The 14,506-nt window shown below is 33.8% G+C and overlaps 1 protein-coding gene across 1 annotated transcript in view; it reads left to right on the top strand.

The window, feature by feature from the left end:
- The first annotated feature begins 5,915 nt into the window (after nucleotides 1-5,915).
- Nucleotides 5,916-14,506, top strand: part of LOC132553522 (rootletin-like) — a 71,783-nt gene continuing 63,192 nt past the window's right edge. The window contains exon 1 of the mRNA XM_060217769.1: nucleotides 5,916-5,999. Within this exon, the coding sequence (XP_060073752.1) occupies nucleotides 5,916-5,999 (84 nt within the window). The remainder of the gene's footprint in view (nucleotides 6,000-14,506) is intronic.

The raw sequence follows: 14,506 nt of genomic DNA, 5'->3' as shown, positions 1-14,506 counted from the left end.
ATTTGTTTATGTGCAGCGCCGAGTGTCTGTTTGTAAGAAGATATGTGATTGGTCGAAATCTTCCAACAGGTTTTAACATGTTTTGGTGCTGCCAGCACGTATCATATTAAAAATAACGGATCCGTATACCTTATTACATAAACAATTTATATATTGGTAAGGAATCATAGAAATAATCTTGCAAAATCTTTATTTTAAATATTTATATTAAAAACAAGATGATACTGAACTGAAATTTAAGCCAATCAAATACACCGATGCAGAAACAACTGTCATGCGCTCTTTAGTCTTGAAGGTGACATTATCTGTACAAACTTGGTGACGAAGAAAAAGCGTCTGCTATCTTAGGGGTGAGTAAATGTTTTCGTGTTGGTGCATTTCTCGCTTTTAATCGCACACACTTTTTCTCGCATTTTATCGGGCTTTTGTTAATCTCAGAAGTACATAATTTTTAAAATGAATTTAAGGTTGAATTTGCAGGTTAGTAGTATTAGATAGTGGAGCCTGGTGACGACAGGACAAAACCTGGCCAGGTTTATCATTTGTCACGTTTCGGCTCTATACAATCGATCGAGGCCTATTGATCGAGTAAATTGGCATTTGCCAAATTTCAATAGTCTTATATTTGTTTTGTGTATTGCTAGTTTGAATGTTCTAGTAGGTAGACCGGACAATAGCGACGAAAGACTATCAAATAACTTATTACAAAACTGTACAGTAGAAATTTGACTTTGTTTAAAAATGCGTTTCCACGAATAAACCTGGAGGGGATCAAGCGGCTCTCAGAAATAAGATTAAATCCTCTTTATATCAAATTTCTTTCAATTTACATTTCATATTTTTATTTTTTTTAATTCTTTTCTTTACTTTTAAAAATGTTGTGAATTGTCCACTACTCACATCTCCCAGGATTCCCCAGCGTTTGAATGAAATATGTTCTACTAAATACATTTGCAATATAAATCTCAACTTTTCACTTGCAGCCTTTTTAATTAAATATATTTGCCTATTATATACCGACTACGTACAATGCAGAATGGCATTTGTTCTGTCTTTGCTTTATGTTGCTATACGTTTTTTCGCGCAATGCTAAATTGAATGACACGAAAATGGTTCGGTAAGAATTTATAAGATAACTTTTCAACATCGAGAATGATGCCTTCAAACAAAATATAATTCCATGCAGTACTCATATTACCCAATCACATGATCTCATAATCCTTTGTGTTATGTGGATGACAAAAATGTCAGACGATTTAAATGTTTATTGGGGTTCTTCATTCCTCATAAATCCAAGTGACTACATAATCCGGATTTAAATCTTGGGAACTAATCGGGCATACGGTGTGTGAGAATAACATGTAAGTTTGAATACTGCCAGAATAAACTTCTCCGATGATCAGGAATTATGTATCCATATACAACTGGATTGCTAAACTACTAAACGGCATTATATAAGTTTGCAATAAAAGTTAACTTTATCTGTTGAAATAAATAAACAAATAGATAAATAAATAGATAAGTAAATCGCATGTTTATATCCTTTGTTGTTATACATGTGATATTAAATAAAGTTTCTTTCATTTTGTACGATGTATATTACGGTTACTTTTTCGGGTCATGCATAAATGTATTTTGTTATGTCTCTGCCACAATTGACCGTGATATTTATCAGTAGTTCACCATTTCTGACCGAAGTGTTAATGTTCTCGGTATTTAACACGAGGATTTATCACTATTTAATCTAAATTGTCAAATTTAAATCCCGATAAATCCACCCTTTTAAATGTCTGCGTTTTTGTAGATCTTTCTCAAAGTAGGGGCCTCTGGTCACCACACAGGTTTGTATAGGCAGTATAGTGTCCTGCTTTAGCCACCGTATTAGTGGTGTCGGCAACTTTACCTACTCTGCAAGATTACATGATTTATTATCAAGACATTTGTTAGGAATGCTAACCAGAAAGGTTTGGTAGTACCGTAGTGGATTGTAAAGTACGTACAAGTGTTGCAAAGCACAACCAACCGAAATCGACAAACTTTTACGGACGGCAAAACTTTCGTCAGATTGATAAAAAAAACCCCACACATTTTACGAGAAGATGACGAAAAAAAGTTTGATGTGAGGAAATCCAAAGGCGCAAACTTCGGTTGGGACTCAGTGGTTTCCAATTGGAAAAAAAATGGTACTCAGTGGTTTCCAATTGGAAAAAATGGGACTCAGTGGTTTGTCGTTCTTTGCAATTAACGCATATACAGCGCTGATATTTTTAAAATTGCCTTCAAAACCCGATGTATGATGTAATCAATTATGAATTAGAAGTGATTGCCAAATATTTGCCCACAGAATTGGTCTGATCTATCGTTAACTCGTGATGGTTTGTGACCCGTGTTTAGGCAGTAGACTTGTGTTCCGAAATGGTTGAATAGAAACACTATAAAAACCCGCTGTTGTTTGCCACAAAGTAACGTGTTTTACGGGGTTTTGTTTTAGTGTATTCAGTTCAGCTGACTAGGTTTACGAAGCCAATCGGGGAACCTTGCCAAGTTGGGCTAGATCAGCGACTCAGCAGTTCAATTGTTTACAAAGCTTAGTAGAATGACGAAATGCGATACGCGGATCGTACGGAAAGTTGGTACAATGTTAACCCTATATACGGTAACGTACCATCATGTGATATTATTGCAATATTGAAAAGAATATGCGTTATTGAAAGCGACCAAACACCTTTCGCCAAAATGCGGATAACCGATAAAAGGTACTACGCTAAATGCGCTTTTCATATTCACGTCCGGGTGTGCGCGCCGATTTGAATGGATTTAGTCGATATGTCTTTCTCATTTCGTCATAAGCATGACATTTAAGCACAGAATATCCATTGATTGCCCAAATGTGTCTGGTATCTATTAAGTAATTCGCACTGCAATCTACTTACAGGGGAAAAAATTGTTACCAGAATGTTATATTATTTAACAGCAATAAGTCCTTCCATAACCTAGCTAGTAATAGGAAACCTTTATACTTACTTACCTTATCTTTCATATCCGCTGATTTGGAAATTTTCCTCCATTTTCTGCTGTCCTCATCAAATTTTAACCCTTTTCGCCGTCTTTGTCTCAATTGGCTTCCGTCATCATGTTATCCTGACTTTAAATGTTTATACATATATATTTGAATTGAAAGGAATCAATTAATAGATAGAAAAGATGTTAGAAAATAACAGAACTGTGTACTTTTTTTCTGTCTTTCACCGGGATATTATATGTTTGTAGCGATCGATTAAATTGGAAACCGAATTATTCTTCCCGTCTGTCTACACAGTCTACTAGTGTTAAGTGCTTCAAACAGACTAGCACAGAATGGTCTTTAATGGTTCTCAAGTGTTAAAAAAATCATCGGAAAAACGACCCTAAAACTTTATTTATAGGATATAAAGAGGTACTAGTAGAGGAGAAAAAGATGTACTAGTAGAGGAGAGAAAAATACTAGTAGAGGAGAGTAAGAGGTGCTAGTAGAGGAGAGAAAGAGGTGCTAGCAGAGGAGAGAAGGAGCTGCTAGTAGAGGAGAGAAAGGTACTAGTAGAGGGGAGAAAGTTGTGCTCATAGAAGAGAGAAAGATGTGTTAGCAGAGGGGAGAAAGAGGTACTAGTAGAGGAGAGAAAGATGTACTAGTAGTGGAGAGAAAAATACTAGTAGAGGAGAGAAAGAGGTGCTAGTAGAGGAGATAAAGAGAGGAGCTTTCAGCAGCTGAAAATTTCTTTACGAGCATTTTTTTTTAATCTCAGTCAAGGGAGGTCACTCTAGCACACTTCGGTACCTTCCAGAGTCGATCGTTTGTAGAGGTCCGTGGAGATTTGTTACGTAAATAGTGATGAATTATTAAGCCAGTAATAATGACCTGATACGTGAACCAGTTAATCGTGACGGAACGTGCAGCCTTTGTTAATATGATTTACACCGTATTCATTACCACATTACAAACATATGTCCCGGAAAGACCGATATCCAATAACTAATGTAAGGATTTAACATAATTGTAATATTAAATATTAGACTTGACAAACCTAGCGAGTGTGTTACTGTTTACAGTGGTTCGTCGTTATTGTAATTTTGAACTTTATGGTAAAGCATATTACAAGAGAAAGTTCACTAGTAAACTTCTGATGATCTTGGTGAGGTGTAGTTATCACGTACATGGATGTTTGTTTGTCAAATCCCTTACGTAAGGAGAGTATAAATTATGAATATTCAAAGATATTTAAGATATATTTATATCTGAGAAATATATATACAAAAATGCTTGATTGGCCGCACCAATATTACATTTTCTGCTGTTCATGAAAGCAAGATTACTATCGATAGGATTACAAGATATAATCCCCAGTATATAACGGGGGTTACTACACATATGCGAGATGAAATAACAATTGTGTATTGTAGACAATGTTTTATAATCATAGCATGCTGACCGTCAGTTGCCTGTCAATATCTTGTATGAGTTTTAGTAGTTAAATCACTAGTAAGGTTTACTTATATTGTTTTATGATTTGATTAGTGGGAAATCCTTATCAGTTAATAAAAACCGTGATCGTATAGCTGGCAGTATGTATAATAAAGCTTTCCTGTGACAAACGATTTTACCTACATACACGATCGATAAGAACGTAAGTAAGTGATGAATTGTACGTTCGATAAGACCTGCATGGTGCGTGCACCAGTGCTTTGTAACAAAAACGCGTGTGTTGAATAAAAACAAAGGTCAATGGACGCATTGTGTTCAATTTCAATAAAACAATTCGTGATATTTTTTATCAGAAAATGCTTTTTGAAAATTTCCTTTGAAGTTATATGTTATGGCTAGTTTGTAGTGCTTGTTTCCATCTTTATGCGCACTTCGCCTGACTCCAGTGATTGGGTATAATACATACACACTCCAAATATGGATCGGCTTGTAAATGGGAAAAAATTATTCGTACAGAGATTGACTAAGTGAAAGCAGTGTATTTAATTAGTGGTTGTGTATTGGCTCTCGTTAAAGGTCCCCGAGTAGGTATACATTTGTCCCGCTGGCTCAGTCAGCGTGCGTAGACTTGCAGATCGGTAAAGTTATACCTATGTGTCATGTACGCCACCTGGAATATTCACCGTACACGTTAACGATAGGAGATAACTCGAGATATTGACGGGTCTTCCTATCTTATATAGGAAGGTGGGGCATACCCAACATCTGCTGTGGGGATTTCTCTGATACATTTGACTCACATGTTGGGGACCCTCGACTGCCAGTTTTGAGGTGCTTCAAGCAGGACAAATGTCACTTGAAGATCGTGATCAACGCTTGGAACGGGTGATACAGGTGGCTATTTATATTTGTTTATATTTGTGAATTGCCGTACTATATAGCACGCTTGTACAGATGTTTAACGCACCGTCAGCCTTTGATTTAATTGTCTCCGTACACATGTTCTGTACTGTATATAAATTTTGTTTTTAACACTTTCTGTTTCACTCTTGTTATACCCGCTGGTCACGACAGCCCGATATTAATTAACGCAGGTACTGCTGTAGATGTTATGGGCCTTCATATCATATGTAGAACAATGCTTTTCACAATTGGTTACATTGTAATACTTTATCAATATAGATTTACCGTTTCATAAACATTGTAGCAATGGAGTGACAGGATTTTGTACGATGTATCTAACGCTTCACGCATATAACACATGTGCACGTGCTTTCAATACACACACAGCAGTCGTGCACTATCGCGAAAGACGCGGTAACCGTGGCAACGAATTTATACTGTTGCTGCGGAACTGATATTTACAAACCGGAAATGAGAAAGTAGGACAAAGTTAGCATTTCCTGTTATTAGTTGTAAACTTGAAGAATGTATCATGTTTTCGGCTGGCATCAGGATGAACTCACCTCCCGTCAGAGATCGTTCTAGGCTACACAGCGTCAGTGAACGAGACCGACTTGCAGAGAAATTAGCATTATGGGTACAGCTGCAGTTTTACTGAAAAACATAGATATGAGATTGACGAAATGTAGACATTCCTGAGGTCAAAATGAGCATGTAATCGGCTGCCACTGTCAGCTTTATTGCCAAGTGTAAAAAGTCGCTATTTCGAAAGAAAAATGTTATAATGATGGTAAATGATAAGTAAAAATATTGGTAGATAATGTCAGATATTGCAAGAGATATCTTATTTTGGAAAACATCAGGAACTTATATTTTTATCGTCTTGTTAGAAGATTTATCACATTGGGTACACCTTTACAACAGAAGCAACATAACAAACAACATTAAGTTATTGAAAAAAAAAAGAAAACAAAAAAACAATGCTATAACTGAACCAACTTTTGATTTATTACTTTGGTATTATGTAGTTTTGTCCCAACTTCTTGTCTCGGTTTCCCCAGTCTAAATAAACCTGCTATCCACCCTAGCTCATCGTTTGTTTATACCGGGGCTATAAGAACATTTGTGCTGTAGATTTTAATAATCAAATATTTTTCTTCAAATACAAATACTGGGTAGAACAAATAGTGTGACACCAACATGAGACGCTAAACTGACGTTATGTATTCCTGTCAAAAGCTGACAATATGTTCTGATACCTATAGGGTATATTGTATGCCAAGATGCTGAAACTTGTCTCTGAGAATAATAAAACACTTGTGTCTCTGTAGATCAAGTGTATATGTTGCATAATGCTCACTTCTTTTGTTAATATTCCACTCTTAACTCAAGAGAACAGTTTTCTAATGTGTGGATGAAACAATCTCAATCTGTATTGATAAATCAAAGATTTCCAACTGAACTATGATGTGGCACAGGGAGAGTGTCATAGTCCTAGTCACAATGTGAGTTTCAAAGACTCGAACATAGTGCTTGATACAGTACAATCTACATATTCAATATGAAGATATAGATCTTCTATTTTTAACCTTTCACTTTTCAAGCAATTTATACTTCCTCAATGAAAGCCACTAGACATGAGATTGGCCAGTTTGCCTTATAAATATGTATGTAATTTGTATTTAAAATTTTGTTCCAAACTTTGGATTTGAAATTATGTGAAATAGTGATTTATTGTTACATCATACATTTATATCAATTTCTGGGACACAACAAGTTGATCATCCTAACAAGTCATACAAAAAATTTACACTTAATAAAAAATTCTACCTCTAACATCCTGTACTCAGTAATTGGACACAACCAAATTTGTTCTCGTTTCGAAGAAAAGCATTTTGTTTCAATTTGCATGTTTTATTTTGTGAGAAATGCTGATAAGCTTATTTGACTAAATGGTTACCTGTATTTCAATACTTTAATCATTGGCTGATCTTTACAAAGTAGATATAGACGATATTGAAAATCTGCCAGAATTCCTTGAAATATGACCCTGATAATTTAAACCATCCATTGATAGAGCAGTAATTGTAGAGGGTATGGTATTGATACTGTAGTTGTAGCAAGACTGTATTATATATGGTATCACTGCATATCTCATATATATTTAGATGAACTTTGCATCCTCTTAATATGATATTGTGGGAGAAGGATTTCACTTAAGTGGAGAAATTAGAAATATTGGAAATTTGAATGTGTTGTGCTGTAATCAATGTTTCATTTCCTGAACCAGATATCTTATCTGAACGTTTAAAGGGGGCTAGAAAGGATATGGACAGTCAATGTACTGAAACGTCATAAAATACATATTTGACCAAATTAGCTGCATAATGCAGGATTTTTTTCACTGGTTTTGACGGGATTTATGGAAGTAAATTAGTGAATTGTTAAGGGAAAGTTTATTGCAAATTTTAGAAATTTGTCTTGCATATGAAATAAAATAAATTGGGAGGAGGTCCCATTCAGACCTAAAATTCCCCCTCCCCCCCCAAAAAATGACTTGAAATGTATTGCTATATCCTTGTTAATTAAAATTACACTTAAGGTACTGGTTTTCTATTGTAGTGGTTTCATTAAGGTGCTATGTAAATTGTTCAGTATGTTACCTATTTTAGAATGAATGAAAGCAGTGTTTCAGTTGTGTTTTTACTGTAGCACTGCATACATAACAACTCAAAAACCAAGTTTGAAGAACCAGTTCAGAATCAGGAGAGACAGTGATATGAATTACAATTACATATATATACATGTAGCATGTAAAAGACTTCTTTTGTAAATCCAGAGTAGAGTGAAAGGTGGTCTTACCCAGTAACACAACCAAGACAATTGAGGACTGTCTAATTACAGAGCTTTCTGAGAAAAACAAACCTGGAGTACGAAAAGTAGGATCAAACTTCAAACCTTGGTTCCTTAACTGACTTTGCAATTCTCAATGTTTTACTGACTGAACTATCATGGCCCCTGTTAAGTTCATTGCTTTACCGATTGAGCTGTTGCAGCCCCCTGAAACTCTCCGAGTGTAGTGACATGTAGATTAAAACTATAACCTATATGTATAGCACTAAGGGGAATAAACACAAATCAAGGACATATGTTAGTTGTGTTCATATGATGAAAAAAGTTTGTGTACAAATTTCAATGCTTTATACACAGTACCAAATTGTGACAACTATTGTTACTACTGTAGTATACGACCTGGTACACTGAATATCGGCTTTGTTCCTCTGTTATCATCAGTTCAATAATCCCCCATATGTTCAGTGTCAGACTGGATGTCATTCCTGAAATGGATTTGAATTTCATTATTATCATCAATAATTAATGGGATCCATATTGGCAAACCATACACATAGTATTACATAGTAAAATCATTGTTTCATTATTGATAAAGGATTCTACAGCACCACTCTACTGGTTGCTGAGTACTACACACAGTAACACTATTTGTTTTATTTCAAGTTTTTAATGGTATATAATGCATCTGAAATGTTCTAGTTGTTCTCTAAGGGTTTTAAATTGACTTATATTGTATACATGCCCTGCATTATCAGTCCTCTAGGTTTGATGCTTAATATCGCTTTAATATGATAAGTATTTATGTTTAAGTTTTTCCATTATCCTCTGAAAGCATATTTAACACATCCTTCTGGAATATGAAACTTTCAGAAGGACACCAAAGATCAGCATATCAGCTTTCAATTGGATTTAATCTGAAAGATGTAAAATTGTAACTTTATAATGGCCTTTTCAGTAGCATTTAATGACTGACATCTAAATTATAAGTGTTTTGCACTATGAATATTGTGATTAGGAACTCTTTTGAAATAGAGGCATTTTTAAACATGTCATTAGAGCAATTCTTAAGACATTAACCATCATGGCAATTTTAAAAATTCTGGTTAGTGAGGATGAACAATCTTAACATTATCATTGTTTCTTCACGTATACCTGATTTTAGTAGGAAAAGTTTCTATAAATGGAGATTTAAAGTGATGATCTAAGAATATTGAAAAGTAAGGACAAGTACAAAATGACAAAAATTCTATCAAATGTTTCTTTTTGTTTAGTTTGGAATACGTCTTCAGCATCTGACTGTATAAGTTGGAATACGTCTTCAGCATCTGACTGTATAAGTTGGAATATGTCTTCAGCATCTGACTGTATAAGTTGTAAATAGACACGTATTTCACTAAGTTATTTGCCCAGGGGATTTCAAGATATAGTGATAAGATTGCAGAAATTTTCGAAAATTTGGTACACAAGATTCAAAGATAGGAAATAATCCTCAGCAGTTTGCAATAACACATATTAAGATGTTCTGCTTCTCATACTAAATTGTCCAAGAATCATTTTGATTGATGTTTCATATTACTTCATAAATCAGAGTTCTGATCTCATGTTGATGAAGACAAGTTTTGACCACCTGTTAAAACAATTTTCTGTAAAATCAAAATAGTGTCAATGTTTGATGATTGTATATCATGCTGATGTCTTTGAAAAATATGTTTCATAATTTAATGAAACAGGTGTACACAAAGACCATACAAACACCAGTATTGTTATAAAATCTGATTTGGAGAAAATTTTACCAGTTATGTTTACCTTATGCATCATACATAGTTCAAATTAAGTTTTAATTGACTTTCAATAAAAGGCTTTTATTTCAAATGTGTTTCTTGGCATAAATGACAAAAAAAGGTCTTTTGTATAAAGTTTAGATCATCTAACCTGAAATATATTTGTTGCAACAAATGCTCTTTATTCAATATACTGGTAATTGTTCTGATTGTCATATTAGATGATAAGTAAATTTTATACTTCAGAGAAAGAAAATATTGATGGTTGAAAATCTCAACTTCAGACATGAAGAAGCTTACAAAATTAGAAGAAAAAAATGAAAACATGTTATCATAATATATTCAATATAACATGTATTCATTAAAAAATAGATCCAGTTTACTTAAACCTTTTGATTGAATTTCAAAAATTTGAAACATCGACAAAACCATTTTCAAAATATTTTGATGAATCTGTTGTATCATTTACATTTAATTGAAAATATTTGAATTTTTGAGTCATATAGTATGCTGTTTAAGAAATAATTGTATTAATTTATGAGATAGATATAAATATCTTTGTTTGTTATTTTGATTTATTTGGAGGTTGTTTATAAAGAGTAAGTAATATCAGGGTATTGGACATTGTTGTAATATGATCTATTTATTGGACTCAGAAACTTTAGAGGTCTTCTAAAATTTATTCCAGCTCTCGATATGCTTCGTCTAAAATTTCTTGCAGTGCTCTGTGTTTAATGTTTTCTGGAGTTTCGTTTTACAAATTCCTTTGTGATTGCCTTAGGTTAGGTTACAGATCTGTATATAAACTTGTGACCAATGTCAATACTGGTTATATGTGTTGGTAAATACTGTCAGAAGACACTCACTGCGAGCGACAAGTCAGGACCTATGTGGACTTGTGTGTGTAATCATTATGGCAGTATGGGGTGTAGAAAGGTACTCTGTCAGGGCTATAATTACAGTTTACAATAAAAAAACTACTGAGTTTTCACTGTTAAATACATGTTTCTTGACTGAAAATTCTTATGTGAGACATTTTAGTGAAATGAAAATACATACTATCACACCAGGCACCATCAACCTGTTTACCAATTCAACTGATTTATGATAATATTTTAAGTTTTAAAAGGAAATCTGCAAGTTTTTACTTAATGGTATGCTTGGTTATTGTGACAAATTCTGTTTTTTAGAAGGTCATGTGATATGATAGATAAATTAAATTTATTGAAAATTCAACCTACTTCTTTTTTGTGTAAAGTTTGACCTTCCAATGTTCACTAGCTTTAAAGATATCTGTGTGATATTTTTTAAAGTATACAAGGTAATTTTTTCTGTACCATCACTTTGATTTCAGAATTAATTATTCAGAGATAAATATTCAATAGAATTACAAAGTTTTACTCTGTAACTAGATCTTATTAATGGAAGGATTTTTGCAATAGAAGATTTATTTAAATGAGATGAAATCTGCTGTAAGAGCTGTTTTCTCCCTGTTAAGGCTAGATATTCCTATTTAATAATTCGTACTCATTGAACTTATGTACCGTCAAAGCCAGTTAATAAAAACACAGATTTTAAGTATTAATATTGACAGGCGATTTAGTTACATGTATAATGTTCACATGCATCCTGTTCCTGGTCTGCAGGCTTTAACATGTAACATTAAATGATGTTCAGCAATTGATTTTCTGATTAATTAAATATTTACTTTGACATCAAGGTATTTTGAATGGTTTGATCATTAATTTTTTTTATTGTAATCAACGGTTGAAAATTTTGCTAGATTCTTGTCATTTTTATTGATGTCAATATCGTGATCAGTGTATCTGTTACATGGTGGGTGTTAGAATGGCTTGTAACATCACCACTGTGTAATGATGATCCAGGCAGTGTATGATCAATAAACACCCTATTTAGTATATATTTTATCCTGGATAAGTCGCTAATGAAGTGAATGACATTATTGATCTATTATATCATCATACAGATGTTAGATATATCATCATACACATCTAGGATATCACATCTATAGGACGTAGATATACATATACAAATTCAATTTCAAATATTTTTTACTAGTTTAAGTAGAGTAAACCACAGTTCAATTGGTGTCAACGTTTAAAACTTGGCAGAAATTCTACTTTCGACTTCCATCTTATTTTGAAAAAGATCTTACATTTCTTTACAACGTAGAATTTAATCGAATGTTCTTCACTCATGTTCCTTTAATAAAAGGAGTGACTTCACATGCTGGTGTGAAGCATATTCTTCTTACTCTGTATTTATTTATGTCATTCACAGTTGTAGGCCTTGGGATTTTAGATAATTTGTAGACATTCTTGTCTCAACTCGCAGCCATTTCTGCAACCAAGACATTTCCTCGATTAGCTCATCTCCTTTATATACGGTTTGATTATGTAAGGGAGATCTGTAACTTTATTACATAACTATATATCATGTCTTTTTTATTTCATTAACCAAAGATACAGATATAATTGTAGTAATGTAATAATCCCTAGCATTCTCACACAATGTTGTGTATTAGGATAAGTTTTAGTGTATAAATTTGAATTTTTTTTTGTAATTCTACTGATGTACAGGTAACAAAAACAGCTACAGTACTGTACTCTATAAATACAGATAGGAAATAACATTTTTCACATCAATTGAGGTTTCATAAGTCATGATCATTTTACTGTTTTCTGAAAATACTCAACATCCTGAAGTAGTGATAAGTAAAATTGCCAGATATTCAGAAACAATGCTAACTGTATTGGTACAGTATTAATATTGCATTGGTCTGAAGTAGTGCTATTGGTGGTACCCAATGTTTTGAAGTAGAGCTATTGGTGGTACCTTATGTTCTGAAGTAGGGCTATTGGTGGTACCCAATGTTCTGAAGTAGGGCAATTGGTGGTATCCAATGTTCTGAAGTAGGGCTATTGGTGGTACCTTATGTTCTGAAATACTGCTATTGGTGGTACTCTATGTTCTGAAGTAGGGCTATTGGTGGTACCCCATGTTCTGAAGTAGGACTATTGGTGGTACCCTATGTTCTGAAGTAGGGCTATTGGTGGTACCTTATGTTCTGAAGTAGGACTATTGGTGGTACCTTATGTTCTGAAGTAGGGCTATTGGTGGTACCGTATGTTCTGAAATAGTGCTATTGGTGGTACTCGATGTTCTGAAGTAGGGCTATTTGTGGTACCCTATGTTCTGAAGTAGAACAATTAGTGGTACCCTATGTTCTGAAGTGCTTTGGTCATACCAAATGTTCTAAAGTAACGTTATTGGTCATATTAAATGTTCGGAAGTAATGGTTTTGGTAATACTCAATGTTCTGAGGTAGTTCTAGTGTAAACTTGTGAAATGTTCAATCGGCATTTACTGAGCGGTTATATATATATATATGGATCCTGGAAAAGGAAAATGTGTCAGATCTGAGAGCAGTGAACTGAAGTTATACACATAAGGTTTGTCTGTTTCCATTAGTCATGTGCGTATTTCTACGTTTATGTAAGAGGTGAAGCTGTTGTGATAAATCCTAGTATTGTACACATGTGGACCAATATTTCCCTCGGCACTATTGTGTATGAACCATTCTATTACACACTCACAGTTAGCATTAACATTCCATTGGGTCGCAGAATTCACTTTAAAATGGTCCATCAATGATTTTTCTTGTTGAATAAACACAATCTAACCCCAGGTATATGTATATAACATGTCAAATTTCCTGTTGTACTAAAGTAACACACTAAATTATTGACCATGGTAAATTGTGCTGTCGCAGCACTACGGTGACTGAATTGCTAAGTGAGCAGTATTCCATCAAACTTATTGACAGAGCTATTGACCGGTCCTGTAGCCGGAAGTTAGTCGACAGAATCTTATGTTATAGTGCAAAGTGCTCTGACTAATTATAATGAAGTCAATAATTGTGATGTACTATCTGAGTTTTACCCCTACATGCCTTCATGGTATGGACTGTTTAATTAGTAGTAGAATCTATTTGTGAAGTGTAGGGGTGTCAGGTCTTAGTAACTATAGGTAACCTGCCTGTTGATATAGTTACTGTATAATGTTCATACTTATAATAAAGTGTAATTCATATGTATTGATGGGAATTTTTTCTTGTTTCTTTTTTTTTTATTTTAGCTTTTGTATGTTAATGATAAGAAAATATCTGTAAAGGTAATTTGGTTAAAATTGTTGACTTTCTTTGACAAAATTGATTTTTACAGAATATCTAAGCAGGCACTCAAATTTACTTATTCTTTTTCTACATGACTTTTCTATGGCTTTGACTTGGACTGGCCAAGAATAATGATTTAAGAATTATTCATGTTACCAAGATGAAGGTGGTTGTGAAATATTGACAAATTCCTATAGTTGTGAACTGAGGACTACAAAAAGAGTTCCTTTTTATGTGTTTTCTGGTGGGATTTTCAATGTTGAGTACATACAGTTGACCTGTGACTCTTGCATTCTGTAATAATTGTTTTATAGT

This window comes from Ylistrum balloti, unplaced genomic scaffold (genome assembly GCF_031769215.1).
Source record: "Ylistrum balloti isolate Yb309-2 unplaced genomic scaffold, AGI_CSIRO_Ybal_v1 Utg370332, whole genome shotgun sequence".
In the NCBI taxonomy this organism is placed as follows: Eukaryota; Metazoa; Mollusca; class Bivalvia; order Pectinida; family Pectinidae; genus Ylistrum; species Ylistrum balloti.
The sequence above is the reverse complement of the archived record's forward strand: the minus strand, read 5'-3'. Positions and strand labels throughout refer to the sequence as shown.